The 26,100-nt window shown below is 39.6% G+C and overlaps 1 protein-coding gene across 1 annotated transcript in view; it reads right to left on the bottom strand.

The window, feature by feature from the left end:
- Nucleotides 1-344: 344 nt before the first annotated feature.
- LOC306862977 (brother of CDO-like) overlaps nt 345-26,100 on the bottom strand; it is a 30,906-nt gene continuing 5,150 nt past the window's right edge. Inside the window, exons 2-19 of the mRNA XM_079406104.1 lie at nt 16,125-16,249; nt 15,659-15,940; nt 11,768-11,914; nt 10,848-10,991; nt 10,460-10,753; nt 8,928-9,200; nt 7,750-8,009; nt 7,500-7,665; nt 7,077-7,136; nt 5,164-5,373; nt 4,716-4,894; nt 4,501-4,600; nt 4,273-4,395; nt 3,975-4,157; nt 3,673-3,875; nt 2,071-2,159; nt 1,704-1,864; nt 345-1,533 (exon numbers count right to left, since the gene is read on the bottom strand). Of these exons, the coding sequence (XP_079262230.1) occupies nt 1,418-1,533; nt 1,704-1,864; nt 2,071-2,159; nt 3,673-3,875; nt 3,975-4,157; nt 4,273-4,395; nt 4,501-4,600; nt 4,716-4,894; nt 5,164-5,373; nt 7,077-7,136; nt 7,500-7,665; nt 7,750-8,009; nt 8,928-9,200; nt 10,460-10,753; nt 10,848-10,991; nt 11,768-11,914; nt 15,659-15,940; nt 16,125-16,233 (3,099 nt within the window). The 5' untranslated portion in view covers nt 16,234-16,249 and the 3' untranslated portion in view covers nt 345-1,417. The remainder of the gene's footprint in view (nt 1,534-1,703; nt 1,865-2,070; nt 2,160-3,672; nt 3,876-3,974; nt 4,158-4,272; nt 4,396-4,500; nt 4,601-4,715; nt 4,895-5,163; nt 5,374-7,076; nt 7,137-7,499; nt 7,666-7,749; nt 8,010-8,927; nt 9,201-10,459; nt 10,754-10,847; nt 10,992-11,767; nt 11,915-15,658; nt 15,941-16,124; nt 16,250-26,100) is intronic.

The raw sequence follows: 26,100 nt of genomic DNA on the forward strand, positions 1-26,100 counted from the left end.
TCATTACTTATGGAAGCTCTTTTTACAAAATTAAAAATGGTCAATTACACTAGAGCAACTTAAGTAATTTAATATGAACTTCAGCAGTGGTTATTCTGCTAGTTATTCTACCTTTGTGAATTTGAGAGGAACATGACCTTGAGAACAGCTGGTTAAAAGTAAAAAAAAAAAAGGCTCAGGTAAGTTTATTGAAAAACAAAACTGCAAACTAGCACTTTTCTAAGTTTGACTTAAAACTAATGGAGAAAAAAAATGCCTTGACACCAATCATGCTCAAACAATATGCCATCAAATGTGTTAGTTACTGGAAGTACAGACATAAAAGATGAAAATGACAACAGAAATACGATTTCGTTTGCTTTATTTACAGGCAATAGTGCTCAATCCATGTAACCGTGCAGCTACACTTTAGAATATGTTGGAGATTGATCATTTCCTTCATGTTTCATGTTTATAACAGTGGGAAGAAGCTAATACTGATGCAGGAGAACTGCAGGTCTCCAAAAGTAAAACTACAACTATACAAGCAGACTACACCAAACCAGTTTAAAATATAAAAATCGGCATATTGCAGGTAGGCATGTTAATTTTAAGAATGTCTCGCATCCAGGCTACTGAAATAAAATAAATACCTACAATATATGGTCTCTTTTTCATAGTCAATATTACTACACACAGAATGCATATACTTTGCATATATTTGTTAACATTTTTGTTAATGATGAAAATAGATAAATCTTAGTAACATGTACAAAGCTGTAAAACACTGTACCGACAAGATGCACACCACTCAAAATACCTTATTTAAAACTGAGGACGCACCTGGAACAAGTTACAATCAAAAGGTTCTTAAACTGTTTATTTGTTGTGTGTATCTGAGTATTTAAACATCACAGTAGAGTCTACATGCCAAAAAGCCACTAAATGTATGTGGATACAACATACTGTGCATAAAATATGTATGCATATAAGGCGTACATTTTCTACAAATATTTTTGATGCAAAGTGATTTAAACAGTCAATTGTCCCCAAGCACTGCACATTACAACATTCATAATGAATGGATCATAATCATAATGCCCTAAAAGCATTATATTTCCCACTAGCTGTACTTCAAACATCAACAGATGCTTGCCAGTGGAAAATCTAGAGCTTATTACTGATACTGTATGTATGGTGTTGAGGTGTCAGGTTGTTCTCATCTCACATGAGGATCATTTATACAGCATGCTTATAAAAAGTCCTGGTGGTAACAGACAAACATACCAAAATATGTATTACATCTGATATAAACAACCTATATATACACACATTCTAAAAAAAAAAAAAAACTTATGTACAAATACATAAATATATAAATATACCATCTGTTATACAAAAATAAATATTTGCTTTTTTTCTTGCGTATTTTCTAGTTTTATCCATCTTTTGGATCATATGTCCCTTGTTCCTCAAGCTGTTTCGTTTTCTGAGTCTCAGCATCTTGGAGCAACCGGTTTATGCCCGCATCAACTGTTGTCAACAGGGACAAGTCTGTGGGGAAAAATATTGCATTCAGACAACTTTTACAAAATAATAAAATATTTAATAATTTACAAAATAAAATATTTGGTGTATTTTTAAAAGCTAAATTTGATTAAGCTTGACAGTTTTTTGCAGGTACTTTTGACCTTTATTGTAATACATGAAGTAACTGAACGTACCAGCAGTGAGCTCCCCTTCCATGTGAACTGCTTCAGTGAGGGAGTGATCAACCTGCATGGAGTCAGGACTCTGAGATGGCGGCGTAGGATCTGATAAACTAAGGACCTGCAAGGGGGAATCATCAGGCACACAGCATCCCTCTTCAGGACAGCCAGGCACCCTGAGAACAAGAAAAGAGTTCAAATTATAGTTGTTTCCCTAACAAACTTAAATGTCTTAGTATAACAATCACCATTTGCAATCCATTTTACTTCCATAATGTGACACGAACAATATTCAATGATGAATATACAATAACACATAATATACGGAGCACTTTAAAAGTGTGTGTTTTATAATAAAATGAAGCAGTATTAGAATTCTTACCCATTACAGTAATTGTGGATGTGTGATTGCAGATTGGGAAGTTTCTGTGGCAACAAAGCATCACACTCCAGCTCATAGCCAGCATCCTCCTACAAGAGAGATAAGAGTTTGAATATCAATGCAATGCCATATTTTAATTCACTGGCAATTGAAGCAATTGAAGATGTTTATTACTCTTACAACCACTGTGCTGGACATCACAAAACATTAAGCTCTAGGGGTGGGCGATATATATCGACAGACACGATTAACTGCTAGAGATTTTGGACTAACGTCTCTATCGCAGTTAAACGCTCATGAGACGTTGCTGCTTGGTCACAAAAACTTATTCACTCGCATTTTTAAGCATTGTGGTTTAAAAACGAGTGATTTTAATCCATTGAAACAAAATCAGTAGTGAAAAAGAACTCGCTATATGTGCGCGTTGTCTGAGAGGGTTTCTGAGCACTCCCACGTGAAGAGGGTGCTCATAGAGCGCAGGAGTATTAAGTGAAAGCAAACAGCTGAGAGAAAACACGTAACAGTATATTGGATCTGGGCAGCTCTTAAAGTGACAGCAGTCTAATATTCCTGCTGTCTGTCATTCATTTTAAAGGTGGGGTATGTATATTTCATGTTAAAGGTGGGGTATGTAGAAGTCGGGCCGAGTACCAAAACAAACTTGCAGCCAATCAGCAGTATGGGGCATGTCTACTCATGATGCGAGGAGAGAGCGCTCATCAGTGCACATGACGGACATTAGCCGAGCCGAGTGACAACAGAAAGATAGAGATGGCGGATAAAAATCAAGAGGAAAACGTCTGCGGAACAAAAGAAGGCTTACACCGTGTCTATACCAGACACGGCAGGTGTCGTGTCGTACCACGCCACGCCCGGAACAGCTAAAGTCTGTCTACACTGGATGCGACAAAGCGACCGTTGAAAATCATTTGAAATTTGTATCAATACGTCATACGCGGCAGCAGTTTACTATCAGGGATTTGTCATGTCGTGTCGCGCAGCATCCAGTGTAGACAGCATCACTGATTATAATTAGTTCTATAGTATTTTGTTGCGCCGCACCGCTCGCGTCCGGTGTAGACAGTGTTACGATAAAGCAAGAAGTAGGACCCGTGTAAATATTGGATCAGATTTCCAGCACTGGAGAGAACTCAAGAAGCAGGAAGGCCTGCGATCGGACACTGAGGTTGCTTTGTTTCTTCTCGATAGGTGACTAACATTGGTTTTGCTTTGTTTCACAGAACTAATCGTTGCCTGGGTTGCATACGTATGTGTGGGGCGGAGCTATCAAAATAGGGGCGAGACTCTTTTGGGGTAGGGGAGTGTTTGTTTTGGTGATTTGTAATATCATCAAAAATCTCTCACTGCTTTTGACAATCACTTTTGTAACTTTAATAAGAAGAAATATAAATAAATAATTTACACCGTGAAGAATATGCAGCGTTTTTAAACATTTGATCATCTTATTTCTACAGTATCAAATATTTTGATATCATAAAGACCTTATTGAAAGCAACATAACTATATCATGATATATACTGATATAAGGTTTTGGTCATATCGTCAACCCCTATTAAGCACCATTCAAAGTGCCAAAATTACCTGGCGTCCAGGAAGGCGCTGTGTAGTGTGTTTCCCATTGGGAATGTATTCTCCTTTTGGAGCGTAGACGGTGTGGGCAGGGGTCAGGTGGGGGTCTACAGGACAGGGTCGACCAAGAGCCAATCCTTGCAGAGGTACCATGGTGTACTGGCATGGAGAAACTGTAGCTGCCAATGTTGGAAAGCGCATGTCTAAAGTTTGTTCTGAAATTAAATAAATACAAAATTCGTGGTTCATGAGTGTCCTTCGATCTTATTTTTGGATTCTTAATGAAGTTTTCATGTTTCTAAAAGGGCACTTACTTTGTTTGGCCCAAACTCTCCACAGACAGATTGGGATGAAGGCCACAATGATGAAAACAAATGCTCCAAGAACAACGCCCACAATGAGGTAAGGCAGATCACCAGGCCGGGGAACTGGGTTTCCTGGATGGACGGGCCTGGAAGACGCCGTCTCTGGAGGTGTAGTCCTCTGGTGAGGGCGAGCTGTAAGTACACACAGATGTTCACACTTAAGATATGTGTTGTCAGAAGAGATCTTTGTTCTAGAAATTGGCTGAGGTGCAGTTCGCAATGTGATTGAGAGGAAAAGGACACAAACCTTTAGTTTCCATAATGACGACATTTCCAAACTCACTCTCGCCTCCTTCGTTGAAACACTGCATTTTAATGTCATAAGCCGTCTCAGGCTGTAGGTCAGTGATGGAATGCCAATATCGGTCACCTAAAAGAGCATCACACAATTACATTTTATATTTCTTTATTATATATTTATATGAAAGAATTTTTATATATTTATATTAAAGAATAAAGGAAGTACACGACTTACCTTCCACTACGTCTTTTTTGTAGTCACTGTCATTGTCGCTATCGGTGGGTCGGTAGAAGATGTAGAAGCCATAAATGGGAGTGTTATTGACCGGTGTGTACTGTAGAAAGAATAGAAATATTTAGATCAAGGTCTGACAATGCCATTGTGACAACAAACAGCTCACATTTCTTGAATTTGACCATGGAAAAGTGTTTAGTAAAGAAAATGCTTACCGTCCACTTCAGGATGATTGTGGTCTCATTGATGGCTTCATTATAGGTGATGTAGGGTCCATCAATGGGACGTCGGTTTGGTGGACCACTGCCCACCACTGTGTAGGCTTTAGAGGGAGCGCTTGGTGGACTCGCTCCCAACACATTAACGGCCAAAACTCTGAACTTGTATGATGTTCCTGCAAATGCAATGGAAAGAAAAACATACAAAGTCAACTTCTCACATGTCCAATGGCATTTCTTTAACTCTATTATTTAACCACATTAAGCATTATTAAATATTTTCTTTGTATTTGTTTTTTTATATATATATTTTTTAATTGAACTTAATTTTTTGAATTAATAAACTGAAAATTGTGAAAATAAGTGATAATCCTAGTTATCACTATCTGCATCAGCCACTGAAAACATATCAGCTGATCATCTTCTTCACTGACACATATCTCACCTTTCTCCAGGCCTGTTATCTCGACTGAGAGACGAGAGGGAGGGATGTTGTTCACAGTCACCCCCCACTCTCCACTGCCTTTCCTTAATTTCTTGTACTCCACACGGAACGACTGGATGGGGAATCCGCGGTTCCCACGAGGGATCCACGTCACATAGGCTGAGGTCTCTGTGGCCATGGAAACAGTGGGTCTGTCTGGAGCTTCTGGAGCTGAAAAGACAAAAAAGGTTGTTAATAAAACAACAAATACTTGCAGTGAGTGTGTGTGTGTATGCATGCACACTGCACATACACAAACACTAACACATAACACACTTACGGTAATCTCATCCTTCATTTATGATTGAAAGAAATCAAGAGAAAAGTCAAGTTAGCATAATTAATAAGAATAGTATTGATCAGAACTCTTAGGGACTAAATTTAAATTGTTTTATATATATATATATTAGGGGTGGCACGGTTCGCGGAAAAAAACCGAACCGCACGGTTCTCCACACACGGTTCGGCACGCGCTAGGACCGCGGTTCAACTGAATTCTGACAACGCATGTGGTTTGTTATAAATAACACGTAAAACAAATAGGGTTCGGCTAATGTATGTTTCTGTTAATGGATGCGCATTCTGGCTTCCCAGTACATTATAACAACAGCGATGAGAAAGAAAAAAAATAAAAATAAGTGGACAAATCATTCACTCTTGTTCAATGCGAGTGTGTATGCTGGAATATGAGCATTTATTCCGTCATCACCCGGGTGCTGATAGCGCGCGCACAGGTGAGACCTGAACAGCACACGTTGATATCGGTGTTTAGACTAAAGTCATGTAAGCTTTGCCAGCTCAAATATTTAAGAGCCAGAGGACGCGAGCTCGCGCGCGCAGTGAGAAGATTTGTGCGTGCGTTCATCAGAAGCGCACAAACCTGCGCCTCAGAACGCGCGCAAATATGAAGCTCTCTCTGAAGTATTGTGTTTTAATGGATAAATTCACACAAAATTCTGTCAAAATGCCCGTCTTGGTAAGTATCCTATAGCAGACATAGCAGGCTGGGCGTACAGTATCAGTGCTTTCTCTTAAAGTGACAGTTAATATTAAATAAACAACAACAACAAAGAAATCACTCACTGCTCTTGATTGAATCGCTTTTGTAACTTTAATAAAGAGTAATCTTTAATTTATACAGTCAAATATGCAATGCTGTTTTACCTTTGATTACTTTAATCATACTTCAATTTCTGTACCTAAAAAACCCCCTGAAAATCACTGATTATTTTATTTGTATCTTTACTCTATTGTATTTTTATTTGTGCTGTTGCTTGTAGTTAAAGGTCTGCTTTTATTTGTGTACACTCACAATGAAAACAAAACAGATTTTATATATATAACATGTAATAATGTTTAGCATTTTCACATCAAAATAAAAGAAACTGAGCAAAGTAGATGTCTTTTTTTTCCCTGTTGTACCGAAATTGTATCGAACCGTGACCCCCGAACCGAGGTACGTACCGAACCGTGACATCTGTGTACTGTGCCACCCCTAATATATATATATATATATACACATACAGTTGGGCAAAAAAGTATTTAGTCAGCCACCAATTGTGCAAGTTCTCCCACTTAAAAAGATGAGAGAGGCCTGTAATTTTCATCATAGGTACATTTCAACTATGAGAGACAGAATGGGGGGGAAAGAATCCAGGAAATCACATTGTAGGATTTTTAATGAATTAATTGGTAAATTCCTCGGTAAAATAAGTATTTGGTCACCTACAAACAAGCAAGATTTCTGGCTACAAACAAGCAAGATTTATATATATATATATATATATATAAAAAATTTAATTTAGCTATACTTAATATTACAGTTTCTCAGTGCTTTACTGCAGCTGTTATATCGCAGGCAAAAGTATACTCACGTGAGAGACGAGGTGGCACCACTGGTGTTTTTTGGGGGCCTACAGGTCCTCCTCTTCGCCCTGCAGACCAACATTAAAGAGACCTTTTATTTCACTACTTAATTCTTTTTTTTAACAGATATTAAAAAAAATTAATAAAGAAAAAAAAAGTGCCATTGTCTGCGCAACTCTTACTTGATTCTGAAAAGCAAATTCTGCAGCGAAATACTTTTTTATATAATTGATTGCTGTCCAAAAAGCTGTTATTTAGGTATAAATGACTTTAAATTTCAAACCAATATTTGTTGCTAATTTATTTAGTTATTTGTAAAGCAGTCAAGGAATATGCAGGAAATATTGGTCATTAAAATAAATAAATAAATCAATATAAATAAACTTGAAAAAGTTTTGAAATGTTAATCTTGAACTAATCATATGGCATACATTTGCCTGTTCTAAAAGTCATCATCGCAGGCTGCCCAAGCCCAGCGCAGTTCTTAGCGGCCATCTCCACTTCATAGAGACTGGCAGGCTGCAGTTTGGTCAGTGTAAGCTTGTGCTGGGAGCCTGAAATGGTGTTAGTGGTCCACTCTCCAGGAGATTCTCCAGCCTGTGAGAGAGAAAAGTACACACAATGAATCACATGACAAATGAAGCAGATCACACTGTAAGAATGAACGGAGCTGTGTTGTACCTTTCTGTACTTGATGACATACTCCAGCACAGGGGCTCCTCCATCATGACGGGGTTTCCAGGTAAGTTCATAGTAGTCGGCCTTTCCCGTGCGTGGTTGACTCAGGATGACTGGGGCTTCGGCGGGGGAGACTCTGATCTCAGAGCAGTCAAAAGGCAGCACAGCACTGGTGGCCACAGGCTTCAAGGGTGGCTGTTCCCGCAACACCTTATCTGGGCTCAGCGGTCGAATCAGGGGCAGCTTACCTGACCTTGAGGGCACTGAAACCAGAGAGAGCAAAGCAGAATTTTTTTTAAAATGTGGAAAACACTATTATAAATCAGTAAATACACTACAAGTATATGTATTATATAATCAGCCATAAATTATTAAAGTAAATACATTTATAAATTATAAAATATAAAAAAGTATAAATTGTATTAATTTTAATACAATTAATTTAATGCAATTTAATTTTAATTGTATTAATATTACTTTTTATTATTTAGCAAATTGTGAATTGTGTGTTTTCTTCACTTAATTACAAAGTAAAAAATTATAAAACTAATGATAATATTACTAATAAAAATAATGTCAATAAAATTTAATAATAATTATTATTATTATTATTATTATACTAATACAAATTTTATTTATTTTATAAAAATGTGAACTTTTTTTCAATTCTCTTTAAATTAAAAATAAAAATAAAATTGAATAAAACTGATAATATGATGTATTCTTAACTGTTTTAGTTCCTTTTATGTAAAGCACTTTGAATTACCATAGTGTAAGAAATGTGCTATATAAATATGGTTGCCAGGTTGCCTTGTCTAATATAAAAAAATAAAAAATCATAAAAATAAAAAAATCATAAAATAAATATAATGAAACGTAATATGTAATAAGTTTATTTTTAATAATGTAATTAACTTGTAATAAAAATAAATAAATAAACAAATACTACTACTACAACTACTAACAGCAGTAAAACTCATAATAATAATAAAATTAATAAATTAAGCGACAATTGTTATTCATTTTTATTTATACCTATTTTATTTAAAAACTAACAATCATTATTTTTATTTGTAGTAGTAGTATAAATAAATGGACAGTAAAATAATAATATTTTAATAATTAAATAGTTAAAACAAATAATATCAACCTTATTATTATTTTTTAATGAAGTATTATACCTGTCGGGACAGTAAGGAGTCTTGTGGCTGCCTGTGAGCTGCCCACACCGTTCTCCGCCATACACTGGTACATGCCATCGTCCTGCGGCCCGACGTTGAGGACACGCAGAACCTGTGAGGACATCCGATGCCGTGGTGACGGGCTCAGGGGCTGAGCGTTGTGGAGCCACACCACAGTGGGTGCTGGCTTGCCCCTCACCTGACAGCTGAAACGCACCGTGTCGCCCCATGCAACGTCTTGCTGCTGCAGCTCCACACGCACCTGGGGAGGCTCTGAAAGACAAAAGAAGGGAGTTTCAGACAGTTGTATGTCAAAACACCAGAACAAATTCTGAATGGCATAAACCAACAAGCATGTTGATGGTTTAACAGCACAAAGCATGAGTGCTGTTTGTGATGGCATGCTGCCGCAGAGGAGTCTGGGATAGACTGGGTTCTCTCACCCTCTTCCAAAACTTGATGGTTGGCTGCTAGTGAATTAGCTCGAGCTCATTAGAGCAGCAGCAAGAGTGGCTTAATTAATCACAGCTGCCGTGAGACAAGCCCACAAAAACAACCTCATCAATGTCTCAGAAACTCAATCCTACACACACTCACAAACACACACTTTCTGTTCAGTAAATGTACTGTGGGTTCATTTGGATGCTTATTATCAACAATTTTCTCTCTGGTTCTGATAGATGCTTATTACCTTAAATCAGCGTTAAATTACTGGAAATTGAAATTGTGCCATCACACACATAAAATGTTCCACCACTGCCCTGGTTCCTGCTTTTTATACCCCACTTCATGTCATTTAATGTATTGGGTATCAGTTTTTTTTTTATTTTTTTTTTTTTTATCTAGATACACTATCATTCAAAAGCTTGGGGTCAGTAAGATTTTTCTCAAGTAAGAAATTAATACTTGTATTCAACAAGGATGCATTGCATTTATCAAAAGTGACAGTAAAGACATTAATAATACATCAGATTTATATTTCCAATAAATGCTATTCATCAAAGAATCCTGTGTCATGTTTACTGAGCATCAAATCAGCATATTAGAATGATTTCTGAAGGATCATGTGACACTGAAGACTGGAGTAATGGGTGCTGGAAATTCAGCTTTGTTATCACAATAATAAATTACATTTTAAAATATTTGATTAATATTAATTTTTCTATTAACATAAAAAAGATAGTTTAAATTCAATAATATTTCACAATACTACTGTTTTTACTGAATTTCTGATCAAATATTTGCTACTTTCGAATTCTTTCTCGACTCCAATGGCAGTGTATATAAATAAATTGTCAATTGTTAATTAATGTTTATTCATAATACATTAGTTCATGTTAATATCTACAACTTGATGTTAAAAAATATTAACGAATGTATAAATTATTTTTAGATTAATCAATGCTGTAAAAGTATTGTATCGTCATGATACCTAATGCATTAATTTATAGTGTATTGTAAAGTGTTAGATAAAATATTAACATTTGATATGCATTAACATATGACTCCTGCAGCCTACCAATCATACTCACCAAACACCTGCACGTCGTACAGCACCCTAGCAGAACTCGCAGAGCTGATGCCGTTATCAGCGTGACACACGTAAGTGCCCGAGTCGCTCTCGCTTACAGCATCAATCAACAAGTTGCTAAGCAAGAAGCGGGTGTTGTTATGATTTTGCAAGTCCAGACCATCCTTAGCCCATGTGACCTGTGGAGTGGGAATGCCGCTGGCTACACACTCAAGCACAAGCCGCTGGCCTTTATTCACCATAATGGACCGTGACGCAGGTGGATAGATGATACGTGCGACCTCAGATGTCGAACCTAGACAGGATGATACATTTTACTCAATTTTATATATAAAAAAAAATTGTTTTTGTGTGTGTGTGTGTGTGTGTGTTTTCTGGTATCAACTTACGTCGTATTCTAAGACGATCAGTAGAGGTGGAGGTTTTTACTTCCTGTGTGACAGGGTTGTAAGCAGCACATTTGTAGGGACCCTCATCATCCCGTGTAGCATTGGCTATCTGAAGGTTTCCTGACGGCATGATCAAGTAATTCCCTAGGACACAATCAGAGAACCAATGATTGGCATCTTTAGGACAAGCTAGTATAAACAGATTTGTCAACAGAATCTAGTTTAAGAATCTGCAACATTTCTTAAATCTAAGCTTTGATCTTCATCACTTAACTAAATATATGAACAGCAAGAGTAACTGCAACAAAGACAATCATGTTAACAGTCAGCGCTTTGTTGAGTGGACAAGACTAGACAACACACACAAAGACTTGGTGACTCTCAACAAGACAAGAGCTGTCAAACACCCAAATACCAGAATCAACTAGTGTTCATTTCAAAAATGGCATAAATAACCCAAGCAAATTGTATTTGAATTCCATTATGTGGATTGTAACAGACCTAATGATGGCTCAGGTAAAACAGAGCTTCAGTTTTAGCCATAAATGTGAACCGCATAATATAGTTAATACAGAGTATGCTATAGTGCTTAATACATACTAATAAACAGCCAATAAGTTAATAATAGGCCTGCTAATAGCAACTAGTTATTAGTGAGAGAACTGGTCTCTACACTGATGTGTTACCAAAATAATTAAATAATAAAAACAATTAAATTCCATAATCTCAGAAGCAATGTTCTTAAAGGTTTAAACTTTTTATTAATCAATTAATTTACATTTTACATCTTGTGAAAATCAAATGAAAGTGTGCTAGTAGTCTCCCTAGTAGTTCTCAGGCCCCCTGATTAAGAACAACTGGTCTATGTTGCGCAAAATGGCGAATAATTATGTCAAGCCAAAAAAATGTGTAAAATGTACCTTTAGAAGTCTCCAGCCACTCCTGTTTGACACTGTAGCGGACCTGAGCTTTGGGTTGACTCTCAGGCAGATGGCACTCGATCACTGCTGTGTTCCCTTCATCCACCTCAATCTCCTGCTGGTCATCTGGCTCAAAATCACGCAGTTCTGCACGCAAACACACAAGAATGATTCGTTTTTCAACCATATAGTATATACACTAAACCAAAAAAAGCTAAATAAATCTCAAACGTCCAAGTGTCGGTTTTGAGCATTTCGAAGTTGAAAGCCTCTTTGTATTCCATTCAGGAAACTGAGACGTTTTAAAGTGCATATGCTTAGGACTTTTACTGGGATATCAAATGGGCAGACACCCAATAGCTCTGAAAAACAGAGACAGAAAGTCTAGCTTCTTTAAGCTCAATTCAGCCCAGGCTAAAATGAGGTCAAAGGCTAAAGGTCAGCCATCTCTTGAGTTTCAAGGGAGGAAAAGCAGTTTGGATTGCAATAAAATGGAATAACTCTAAGTGAGTCTGTGTGTCATTTTATGAAGGGAATATTTTCCAAAGGCAGACGGGGAAAATTGCACAGTGCTGTCCTGAAAAAACCCCGAACTTCATCAAATATCTCCCCAACTGTTCATTACTCCTCTCACAAATCAAATCGTTTCATTGTTCTCCAGAGTTTAGTTATATTCCTTGGCGTCTGATACGTCTCGAAGTTATGTACAACAGAGCCAAAAGTTCTGTGAGGTAAAGATTAAAAAAAGCTTTTTGTTAAGTATTCCTGGAACCAAAAGACATAAAATGATGGATGAGATGAACACTTAAATAATCAGCATCTGATAAACTCTTTGACACCAGCTGCATCTGTACTCTGAAAGTAATCATCGCTTGGTTTTTGAAGTCGAATTGCTTTTTGAAATCATTTCTTGGGAGATGAGATTTCCAGGATATGAGGCTGAGAGCAGGGTGGAGAAGGTTGGGTTTTTTTAAGGGGGGGGCATCCATTTGCTAAATCAATCAGGGTCTTTTTACAGCCCATCCCTGCCAGCATCCCCCACCGCCCCACACCTCTCCTAAATTCCTCAGTGCACACCTTTAACCCCTCCTCTGACTGACTCTCCTTCACCTCCCTCTCCTCAAAACATTCCTCCCCCTCCTCAGGTGTGCGAGAGGGGAAAGAGGGAGAAAACATTCGATTTATATCAAACTTTTTAAACAAAAATAAAAGTCATATACACTAATTTTCTAAAGTTTGAAGGCAGTATGTTTTTTTTAGCAAGATCACTTTAAACTGATCAAAAGTGAGATTAAAAACATTTATAACTCACAAAAGGTTACAAAAGATTTCTATTGTAAATAAATGCTGTTCTTTTTGATCTTTCTATTCATCCTAGAATCCTAGAACTAGCAGCACAACTGTTTCCAACATTGACAATAAAAAGAAATGTTCCAGTGCACCAAATCAGCATATTAGAATGATTTCTGAAGAATCATGTGTCAACTAGCGTTGCTGAAAATTCAGCTTTGCATCACAGGAATACATTTTAAAATATTAAAATACAAAACAGTTATTTTAAATTGTAATATTTCACAATATTACTGTTTTCACTGTATTCTTGATTAAATAAATGCAGCCCTGGTGAGCATATGAAACTTCTTTTAAAAACATTTAAAAATCCAACCCAAAAAACAATTCATACTTCAAATCTAGCAAAGCCATACAATGATTTTGGGTGAGGATGTGGACTGAGGTTGACAACTAAAGGTTGTCAGTGTATAAACAGGCTACTCAATTTCCATCTCTTCCTCACACAAAGCCATCATATAACATCAAAAGGCTTGGAACATCGCAAACGAGTCATATGGACTGCCTTTAAAGTTTTACAGCAAAAGAATGAATGAAAGAACAGTGGCAGACTACAAGAAAAAACTGTGAAACAAATGTTTATATGCCTTTAATATGTTTGTGAGTGCATGTGAGGAGGTAAAGGGTGATTGTGTGATTTTTTTGCGTGCATACGGTACATTCTAAGTCTCCTGGAGGTCTGGAAAGCAGGGAATGCTGGGAGCCATTCAGGATTAATAGTATTTATAAAATAGATCAGACACGTTTCCAACTCCACTTGGCAATGCTTTCATACATGCTGCACGGTTACTTTGCATTCATCATTTTTATGGCTGGGGCCGCTGAGCCTGTGTGTATGAGTGCTCATGTTTGTATGACGTTTAAAACTCATACTGAGATGATGCAGTAACTATTGTGTGGAATATCGCTGGCCAGACTACGTGTAGTTCTAAAAGACGACAAAGAAAAACAAGTTCGCCCAAGAGTTTATTGAGAATTAGTTACGCCATGTATTAAAAACATATGTGAAGAGGTGTGTGTTTTGTGCGCGAGAGAGGGAAGAAAAGGGAGAGAGAGTGCCGAAGGAATGCTTCTTGGCTGGAAGGACACGGGAGGCTCACTTGTCTGTGGAGGAATTTAAGAGGAGAGTTTGAAATAATGCTCAGGCAGGCAACGGCCTCCCCGGGGGGAGACGCTTCAGACAGGATTCCTACAGAGACGGATACCAGGGAGAGCCAAGCTCTTTCACAGAGCAGAAACAAATGGGTAGAGCTTTGAAATATGGAGACGTGAGACAACTACAGGCTTGCGATCACACGCAGCGCCCTCCCCGAGGAACCGTCCAACCCCAGGCTGACTAAGGGAGGAGGTCTTTATTAAATTAGAGCGAGGGGCCGACGTGGGATCATCAGAGACGGGGGGCCCCAGCTAAGAGTTTGCATCTGCGCGCCCCTAGCCCTCGACTTCTAATTCATAGTCCTTATCAATTACATCTCGCAAATGTACGAGAGTCAGAGTTAAATGAGGGAGGCTCAAAGTCAGAACAAAACAAATGAGATTTGAGAGGACTGAAATCTAATGCACCATTAAATGCCACGAGGAGAAACGCAGAGTTTGAGAGAGGGAAATCAGGGGGGGGGGGTGGATGATGTAAAGCATGCCTGCTTTGGGGAGGTGAAGATGGTGTCAAGAATCTCATGTCACGTCTCATCTTGACAGAAGATCCTGCCTCGACTAGTCCTGCCAAACCTACACTGCTCACACTATCACACAAACATGCATGCATGCACACAGTTCGTTAGAACTTTGTATGTGGCACATATTCACACAGTTTATGAAAATAAAAACGACATGAGGATGAGTAATTAATGAAAGAATTTAAATTTTTGGATTAACTAACACTTTAAAGTAAAAGGGGGACAAACCAAATACTAAGACATTAAGACTTTGTTCAACTTTTCACTCAAATTATTATGCTAGTAATATGATTTGTAATGAAAGTGCTGAAATAAATGAGAAAAAAACAAAATAGAATCACTTTCAGTAGAAATCACAGATTTTTGAACCCAATGCAAACCATCACTCAAAAGTTTAAGGATTTAATTTTTTTTTAGGTTTTTGAGTCTCTTATATTGCTGTAAAAATACTGTAAAAAAGTATTATTGTAAAATATTATTACAAATTACAACAACCCCAAACTTTTAAACGGTAGTACATGCAGAAATGCTCAAAAAATTCACACACAGATTCTTTTTCTGTCTTTATGTCTCGTTCCGTTCCGTCTCTGTATATGAAAAGAGGGAAGCAATGGAGAACAGGGAGGAGGGCCTTCACTAATGGGGCCCGTGGTTCACCCGTACACACGCACAGGCATTATGGTGGGTCACATTACACGCCCCTTCCTGTGCTCCAACACTGACCAACTTAGGGTAAACACACACACACAATTGCAGTAGAGCTGGCACACAACCACACATTACAGACCCCTTTGAATTCAGCACAGAAAAGTTCACAACACTGTGTGTAAATATGTATACAACAAATGTAAGTGTGTGTACTCACTAGCTGCAGTAACATTGGCTGGCACGCTAGCGCAGGACCCGACACTGGTGGTGGCCACACACTGGTATCTGCCCACTGTGAGGTTAGTAAGGGAGGGGATGTAGAGCGAACCGGGCCGCACCAGCACTCCCAGCTCTTCGTCGCCCCCAGTTGGCAGCTCTCTGCCGTTCAGATGCCAGCTGATGTTGACACGGTTGGGCAAGGTGCTGCAGCGCAGGGTCACGCTGCCCCCCAGTTTCTGTACCACAGAGAGAGGCTCCTCTGTGAAGATTGGGACGTCATCTAGAAAGAGAAAGTGGGACATAATAATGGTGAATAAATATATCAGTTGTCCAAAACAAACGGCTATAATAGGTGCCGGATCTGAACGCAGCTTGTTCTAACTCAAATAAAGCCAACTTTATGATGTTTTGGTGGGAATAGGTTTTGTAACGGATGGAGAAGCACCAAGACGTCAGAAACCCACCTCTAACAGCTGCACTATCCTGCAGGCAGCACAGCAGCACACCCAGGGCACACAGCACTCGAATCTTCCGCTTTCTTTCCCAGGGTATCCAATCCAATATCCCAGACATCTTCCATACACTGCCCCTGTGAGAGAGAACGAGAAAGAGAAAGAGGTTATCAGCTGAAAACGTAGTTAATGTGGCATAACATTGTGCATGTAGTGAGTGTAGTAATGAACTAACACACACACAACCCACAACCTGAGTCATACAGTTGCCAAAAACAAGAAAAGAGACCAAATTTAGAGTGAAATCCATTTACAAGTCAGGAGCCATTAAGTACTTTTTTGTTTTGAAAGAAATTAGTACTTTATTCAGCAAGGACACATTCAATTGATCATAAGTGAAAATAATGACATTTAGCCTATAATGTTACAAAAGGTTTATAAAATTTTTTTTTTAAATGTTGTTCTTTTGAACTTTCTGTTCATGAAACCCTGAAAAACCAAACACTGATTTCAATGCTGATAAATAATGTTTCTTAAGCACTAAATCAGCACATTAGACTGATTTCTGAAGGATCATGTGACACTGAAGACTGGAGTAATGGCAGCTTTGTCACTGCAGGAATAAATATATTTTAAACAGAAAAGTTATTTAAAATTGTAATAATATTATTATTACACAATAGTTTCACTATATTTTTGATCAAATAAAAGCAGCCTTGATCAGTATTAATAACACTTCTTTCAAAAACATGAAATCTTATTAATGACTCTACATGTAGCTTTCCTATCCCATGGTCAAATGGTGTTCTGCTACTCATGAAACAATCTTTCCTTATAAGTTCACAGAACACATGCTGAAACACACATCCGCTTGAACCCAACATTCAGCGGGTCCAACTGTTGAGACGGGTGCCCGGATAAGAAGAGGAGGAAATCTGAGCCTCCTCACTCAGGTGTAACTGATACAGGCGGGTTCAAAAGAAAAAAACCTGCACACAAAGGACAATGGGGTGGGGGTGATATCATTTGTATTTTCTGGAAATATTGAGTAGTGTAATGTGATCCTTACAAAGACGCAAACCGAGGGAGAAAGAGCAAGCAGGAGAAAAAGAGTAATGGTTAGTGTATTAACAGTTAATGCAGGAAAGGGAGCGTTTCTCTCCCTCGACTCTTACTGCCAAGTTTCCCGAATTCTTTCCTGTCAGGTTAAACTAACAACTTCCCGTCAGGAGGAGGAGGGTGGTCCATTGCTCCCAGACTGCAAATCTCTCGCTCTCACACACACAAACACACACAACTCTACTCCCATCAATTGTAAGTAATGATTAATGAAGCCTCACAGAAAGATTGAGAGCTCAAACATGGGAGAGAACCACACGACACAACTCTAGAAAAAACCCTGCAAAAATAAATAAAGTCTGCGTCTTGGGATCTGGAGTTGTTTTTCTGGAGTTTGTAGGTACATAGCCATTAGCTATTAGCCAAACCCTGCTGACGGAATAGAATGTGTGCCATTTACAGACTTTGGGGTTGGCCCTAAATAAATGTTTTTCCGTTTCCAACACCAGAAATAAACAAGTTATGCTGTCTGCATAACGCTGCAGAGAGATGTTATTTAGTCTAACTGATTTGGAAAACGTTGGACTCATCATTTTAATTATCATATGTGTTAAAATGCTGATGGATTCTGCTGTCCGCTACAGCATTAGCTTGTTTGTTTCTTGTCTCTGAAGTGGAAACGACATGACGCTGATTCCAGGCACATCGGGGAACCTCACTGTGAAGCTAAGATCCTACTGACCTAAGTAAACACTCAACTTGACAAGCAACTAGTTTCTACCACTTTAAGTGAACAATTGGTCAAGTTCTCCATGTTTAGTTAAAGCTCTGTAAGTCATCAGCTTTAATCAGGTCAATGATTGGCTCATATCACTGCTCTTTTTAATATTACTGCAAAAATAAATAATTTACCACCATGTCTGATACCGATTGCAATTACTAAGGACAGTAATACTACAACTGGTTACATTGCTGTTAATACTACAACTACATCCATTACTACTACTGTAGGTGTAGATGATTGTTTCAGTTGTGTTTTGACGACAGCCAGTGACTGTGAGGTGTGGAAGTACAGTCAGGTGAAGTTGTGTACATGAGTGTCAATCACTCAACCAATTAAACACTGAAAATGTGTTTACTACAACCTCCAATGGACAAAAACCTGGCAAAACACTGGTAGAACTCTTTTTTCCTGCTGTACTGGTCAAGAACAAAGTTCAGATTAGAGACAGCCCTTACATTATTTTCACTATCAAAAAAATAAATAAAGGAAAAAATAAATAATAAGAATGATAATAATATAGAAAATACATATATAAAAGTTAATAATAAATAAAATATAATAAAATAAAAAATAAATAAAATATAGCTTTAGCAATATTTTTATATTTGTCAAAAATAACCTAATATTGAATGCAAAATATATATTTATCGCAAATAATTTAATATTTTCAAACCCACTCAAAGTGATGACTATGAACACTATTCTCTCAACTGTCCAAAAACAAATCTCATCTAAGTTAGCTAGTTATATTACTTTGCCATGACCACATATTTAAATCAATTGTCAGGTGCTGTTAAGTACGTGAATATCAATCATTCAGCCTTTGAAACATTAAAAATGCATTTCAACAAACTTTCAGTGAACAAAAACTGTTGGTAGAACTCAATAAATATTTTTTTCTTCTAGACGGGTTGAGAACATAGTTCAGATTTGTTTTATCTAAAAATATTTAGCCTAAATAAATAAATAAACATTTTATATTTGTATAAACATTTCTTAAATAATTAAGAATTAAGTGATGACTATGAACATAATTCCCACTGTTTCCAACAAAATCTCATGTTAACCAGCTAGCTAACTTTACCTTGTCCAAATATTTAAATCAGCAGAGTTTGTAACAACAACCACCTTCAATACATCACAAACTACAAAATCTTTATGTTTGCGAGGCATAAAAACATACAAATAGCAGCTCTGTCAACCAACCTGAAACCATTCTTATTGATGAGCCTCATCAATCCCACTGGATCGTGAAAATCAGACTACATGTTTGCATCAAATAAACTACTGCATCTACTCAGACTATCAGGCTCGTTGGAGCCAATAAAGCTGTGCTGTCAACAGGAACAGGACAGCTGCCCTACAGGTTTGGAAAAGGCGGCAATAGCATCTCCTTGGCTGTCAAGCCACCTGTCTCAGGCGTCAGAAGTTATCCCCTTGAACACACATGCTTCACTCAGACACATATGCGCAATCCAGCTCATGTCATCGCCTCTGAGACAAACACTTCACATTCATATCAAGTCACAACTGTAATGGGAAATAATTCATAGCGCTGCCATTTTCTTTCCTTCTTCACCAACGATGCACAGGCAGGGGGAGTCAAATGATACTGTAAGCGAAAAACGTGCTGCGTTATAAGTATGTGACCCCTTTAGAGAGCAGAGATCTAATTGATCTGAGCATCTGGTTAAGGGCTGTACAAAGGCATGAGCGTTAGACTCTGTTTATAGGAGAAAGGGAGAAAGAAAGAGAGACAAAAAGCATAATACTGAAGTGACTTCATAATGCCTCTTTGTCACTAAATGGAGTCTTTTCTTCTAGGGCCACTCTGGTCACTATTGTCCTCCAGCCTGTGTGAAATTCATTTTGACAACCCTACTAATTGGATAAAACTGCTCTCGGCCGCCCGTGGGCCTCCGTCGTACCGTTCACATTCCATCTGCTTTCCGCACAGAGGGAGAAGAAGAGTAACGAGGAGGCAAGGGGAGGAGGTAGGGTTTAGCTCCTTCTGAATATTTATCACCCCTCTCTCCCTTCACCCTATTTATGTCCTTCAGACCCCCCCCGACCCATCCTCGATTCTCCAAACATCACAATACCCCCCCTTTAGATAAACACATGCGGTGTCAAGTGTGAGGAGTGCTGGGTTCAACTGCCCGCGCGGGCCCATGGCCCACAATGCCGCAGCGCATATCTGCCATGCGGGAGGCCCGTTGCTCTGGGCAACGGTAACAGGCAGAACGTACCTTAATAGAGTGAAGAGTCATTGTAAAGCAGTGAGCCGGCGCACGGACAATAACCCTACGGCCCCCTGTGAAAGGAGAGACGTTTCTGAGAAGGGCCAGAGGAAGACCTTATGGGGGCAGCTCAATGGACAAGTGAGGGTTGCAGTTTTGGGCTGGGGGAGTTGGAGAGCCAAAAGTGGTTAGTGGATGTGGGGGTGGGTGTAGGGGGGATCTAAGCTTTAGGGATCCAAATTAGAGAGTGGATGTCAACTGGTGATTGACCGAAGAGGGGGGAAATTGAGGATGGTTGAAGTTTGCTGGCCATTTGGCTGAAGGAGTCAAAAATGGAGAAAGTACAGTTCAGAGGGAGAGTTTTGCTGAAATTTTGTCCTCATAGATTACCAACACACTTTAATGTTCTATACATTCTATAACAGAATATCTCAACATTTATGCTCTGTAATGGCTGAAAATATATTTGTCTGCAATCAGAGGAACCACCATTTTGACCAAACGTCCACTGATAAAAGAACAAAAGTATTTTTTTTTATGTTTCTAAATGAAGTCACTTATGCTTACCAAGACTACATTTATTTGATAAAAATACCAGTAAAATAAAGCAATACTGTGAAATATTATTACAATTAAAAATAACAGATTTGCTGCACAAGAAACATTTCATCATTACCAAAAAGAGTTGCGCTGCTCCATGTTTTTGTAGAAACCACAATCACTTTTTTCTGATTTTTTTTTGTAACATTAAGGCCTTTCCACACTGAGCGAGAAAAAGCAAAACGAATATCGGACGCGATAGAATAAAACAACAGATTCCTATGGATGCTTCCACCGAAAATGCGAAGTTTTTTTCGAAATAGTCTGACGAATCTTTTCAGTTTCGCAAAGCGAAAACAATAAGATTTGCAATATTGCCATGCAATAAGATTTGAGCATTACATCACATGGCCAGAGCAACTGCTGTTACCCAAACGGTTGACGCGGTGGCGCTAAAAGCTCAGAAGACTGTAATGAGCACGAGCGTAAAAACACAGAAGTAGAGGACTTTCAACCAACATACAAAGAATATGGATGTCGAGATGTTGTTGTCGTTGGTGTGTATATTTATATTTATATTCATACGATATATTTTCGGTTTATGTTTTTATGTAACAGTGTAACAATAAAGGATGTTTCTGACAAATGACAAGCAGGTAGCGTTCAGTCCATTATAACATACAAAGAGTGCATGTCTGCTTATTATAGAATCAAAATCCATTTTAGATCACAATCAGAAGTTCTTACAAGCACTCGATGATGGTTTAAAGTTGAGTCTGAGAAAAAACATTAATTACATACATTTTGAAATGTAGCTTGATGCTAATTGTACCTCTAATTAAATTTTCTTGTAAGCATTATGGATAGTTTGTGTTTCTGTTGAAGAACCAAAAGTTATTTATATAAATTCAATGCTGTATATTGAGCAGTGGACGATGTGAAAGCCATATCCGAGATACATAGGCTACATAAGGAAGAATGTATTGCTGGTCGGCGCCACCTAGCGTGCAGATGTGAATTAGCAGAAGGCGAACAATCTTTTTGCGCTCGGTGTGAAAGCAACGTTCGTCAGTCTTACTTTTTCGCATCGCGCTCATTGTGAAACAGCCTTTACAAATGTGTTAGGCTATATGTCACTTTCGAACCATGCTGAATAAAAGCATTCATTTCTTTCCAAAAATAAGTAAATCAATTACTAACTCCAAACAGATACAGTAAAAAAAAGTTCACTGCTGCCACAGCCATAACTTTACCTTCAGGGCTCTTCACCATCACTTAATCCTCTGGAACGTTCTCATGGCTCTCAGTACAGATTAGCAGGTGTAAGCACAGCAGAATCTTTTCCAGGTCTGCCTAGACTCCCACATTTCACCGCAAAGACATCAGTCGTTCCCATGCCGGAAAAATTAAACATCAAAAGCACCACCAACAAGGCCAATACCCTTGCCATCACCGTACCCTTCAGTCTATTAATGAGCAACATGCACCCCTGCCCAGAAAATACAATAATGAGACCCACTCAATGGATTAACGAGCAAAAGATTGAGCCAAGTCCAGAGGCTCTGATCAATTAAGCACCCTGATATTTGCATAATTCATATAACAAGGCAGCATTAACTAGCACACGCTAATTATTGAGTTCGGTTACTTTGAGCAGGATGGTCACATGACTGCATACCTCCGTTTGGCCAGACGATGGGAACTGTCAGTTAGGATTAGACTGACTCTGTTTTCGTGCTGCTCCCCACCAAGGCAGATATTATAAGAGGTTCAGCTCACCAAAAATCCATTACAAAACTGCCTTGGTGATGCTTATTAGGAAACTATTGTCAATCAGTAAATGGGTTCAATGAGCTTAGATCACTTCACACACATCTTACAAAGAGAAAATGAGCCATTGGCCCAAACACAGTTTAAAAAAAAAAGATATATATGTTATATGTGAGGTGTGTGTGTGTGTTGAACGTTCTCATTTGCACTCTCACAAGGACCCAAAACCTGTTCTAATTCAAATAAATAATTTTAGAACCAACTGCTTAAATATGGTTCAAACTACAATATAATAGGGCCGTGCGATATTTTGGGCGATTTTTTTCATATCAGTCGATATCGATAATTATCACGATAAATGTAAAATCTTTATTTCTTTCAAGTTTAAAGCCAGACTTTTGCTCCATTGGCTAATTTTCCTTAAAATAAATATCTAAATAGAAAAGTTTATTTGTTAGTTTCTGCATGTTCTAATGAGTGATATTGTTTCAAATCAAGAAACAGGTTTGGGTTGTCTGATAATATTAATAATATAACTTTTTATGTCTGTTAGAAATGCGCATTTGATAGTAGCTTGAGTTAGGATGCAGAGGTAAATTTGTGATCATTTTTAAAATCAGTAACATCTGTAAAAATTATACCAACCTCAGTTTTATATGGTTAAATTTATTCTGACCAAGTTTATTTATTTTTTTTTATACTAAGCATATGATCTCCCATAGTAGCATACATTAAATCATGATGATAAACAATTAAAACCACACATATAACACCTCAATACCATGGTAAAAATAACTATATGGTTTTTAAGTAGCCTATTGTCACGGTGCACACACTAGGGAGGAACCGGAACACGCAGACGAGGATATAAACTCAAATAACACACTTTACTGACATCAAGGCAGGGCAAGACAAGACAAGGCAGGGTAAGACACGGACATCAACAGGAACACCGGGGAGTAACGAGTAGACCAGACAAAGTTTAACGGAACAGACAGGACTAATATACACAGGTAAATCATAGATAACGAGACGAACACGGCTAGACAAGAATTAACTAATGATTACATATGACAAGGACAGGAAACAAACCAAATATGGGCACAAGGGGCAGGAACACATGACAGACACACAACAGTTCCCTGACATAACTCCCCCCTCCCGAAAGGCTCGTCCCGAGCCTTAACAGTTCCATCGGGGAGGGGGGGTGGGCGCTCTGGAGGCCTCTCAGGACAGACACGGACCACAGGACGGGGACCTCCAGAGCGGAACAGACAGACAGGACCCATGGCGGAGCAGGGAGCTCAGGAGGCCATGGCAGGTGGTAACTGTGGCCATGGCATCCTTCTTCGGCCCACCCACTCCACCCAGAGCTCTACTACCCCCCCCCAAAATTTCCATGGGGAATCCAGGGGGTATCAGGAGCCCTCCGGGGCTAGACAGACAAAACAGTACAAGACACGACAGAAACCCTCCAGGGTCAGACAAACACGACAGGACATCCCACAGGAACCAGAAGCCCTCCTGGGCTGACTAGGAAGCTGAGTCTTCCTCTGGGCATGACGAGGAGTCAGGGGCCCTCACAGGGTCCCTCAGCGACCTCCTCCACTTCTGCGACAGGGGGGGCAAGCGGCTGCGACTGGCCTCCATGGCCACAACTCAAGGAGCCGCCTGCCCCAGACGAGTCTCCATGGACAAGACATGACACGACAAGGTAAGTTTAAAATGTTCCTGTGGGCACAACGAACACAAACACGGCTCTCCTGGCCGTGACGTGTGGACTAGATCCACGGAGAGGGTATCGGCGACCGGCAGGCTTGAGTCAGCGGCAATCCGGTGGGCTTGAGTCAGCGGCAATCCGGTGGGCTTGAGTCAGCGGCGGACCGGCGGGCATTGAGTCAGAGGCGGACCGGCGGGCATTGAGTCAGAGGCGGACCGGCGGCGTGCACAGGGGAGCCGCGGACGGCGGCGTGAACAGGGGGAGCCGCCGACGGCGGGTTGGCTTTCCCCGCGGACGGCAGCGTTGATCTCCCGCGAACGGCGGGCACGGTGAAGCCGCCGACGGTGGGTTGGCTTTCCCCACGGACGGCGGACTTGGGTGAACCGCAGGTGGCGGCGTGAACTCCCGCGAACGGCGGGCTCGGTGTGCCGCGGACGGCGGCGTGACTTGGGGAAGCCGCCGACGGTGGGTTGGCTTTCCCCACGGACGGCGGACTTGGGTGAGCGGCAGGCTGGGAGCCGCGGACGGCGGCGGATATCTCCCACGATCGGCGGGTTGGATGAGCCGCGGACAACGGCGAACTTCTCCCGCGATCGGCTGACAGACTGGTCGGCTCGCGGCCAGCGGACTCGCGGTACTCGCGGCGATCCCGCCGAACTCCCACGACCACTTGACGCGGGCTAAGGCAGGATGACGAGCGGCGACTTCCATGCCGCGAGGGACAGACAAACAGGAACCAACAAAAGACTTTTAAAAAAAAACGGAAAACAAAACGAGGTGAAGGGGCGCCGCTTACTGTTTAGGTCTGGTCTTCTGTCACGGTGCACACACTAGGGAGGAACCGGAACACGCAGACGAGGATATAAACTCAAATAACACACTTTACTGACATCAAGGCAGGGCAAGACAAGACAAGGCAGGGTAAGACACGGACATCAACAGGAACACCGGGGAGTAACGAGTAGACCAGACAAAGTTTAACGGAACAGACAGGACTAATATACACAGGTAAATCATAGATAACGAGACGAACACGGCTAGACAAGAATTAACTAATGATTACATATGACAAGGACAGGAAACAAACCAAATATGGGCACAAGGGGCAGGAACACATGACAGACACACAACAGTTCCCTGACACCTATTTGCATGTAAAACAGTAGTCTAAAAACATTCTGTACAAATGCACACATGCTATGGTTTAATAACAAATACATACACTATAATTATACCATTACTGTGTCCATTTCTACACCATGGTGCAGTGAGTGTTACTACAGTAAATCCATGGTAAATGATGGTGATGTGTAGATTGACTGTCTCCTTGCACACAGCGTTTCTCCTGTTTGGCTATAAACTAGTTTAATTCACTGAATTTAAATCGCTGAATTCAAGTGCTTCACACTGGATCTCACAGCGCTGTTTAGTGCTTGCGTGACCGAGTAAACGCATCTGCTCTAGAGAGTTCACGCCGCGCAGCAGTTTGAACTTTGATCAAATGAGTCGCGCTGTTTCGTTCCGCTTTTGGCGCATAAACATTATATCGAACATTTATCGAAATCTTCATATCGTTTAATCGAGGAAAAGTATATTGCGATAATTATCGTTATCGAATTATCGCCCAGCCCTACAATATAATAAAAAAATCTAACAGAATTAAACACTTTTCAAATCACGATGAAGGACAAATGTTTCGAACTCTCAAACACATGCAGCCATTGTGAAGTTCATTCCAAAATAAAGAATAGAAATTAATACTGAACATATTTTCTTGTAAAACCACACAGAGCTTATAGCTGTGCAGATGAGCGGAGAGAGGGAAGGACGGAGGGGCCCCTGCTGCTCTGGCAGCTTTTCTATCATAGTGAATGG

This window comes from Barbus barbus (assembly GCF_936440315.1).
Source record: "Barbus barbus genome assembly, chromosome: 44".
Taxonomy (NCBI): domain Eukaryota; kingdom Metazoa; phylum Chordata; class Actinopteri; order Cypriniformes; family Cyprinidae; genus Barbus; species Barbus barbus.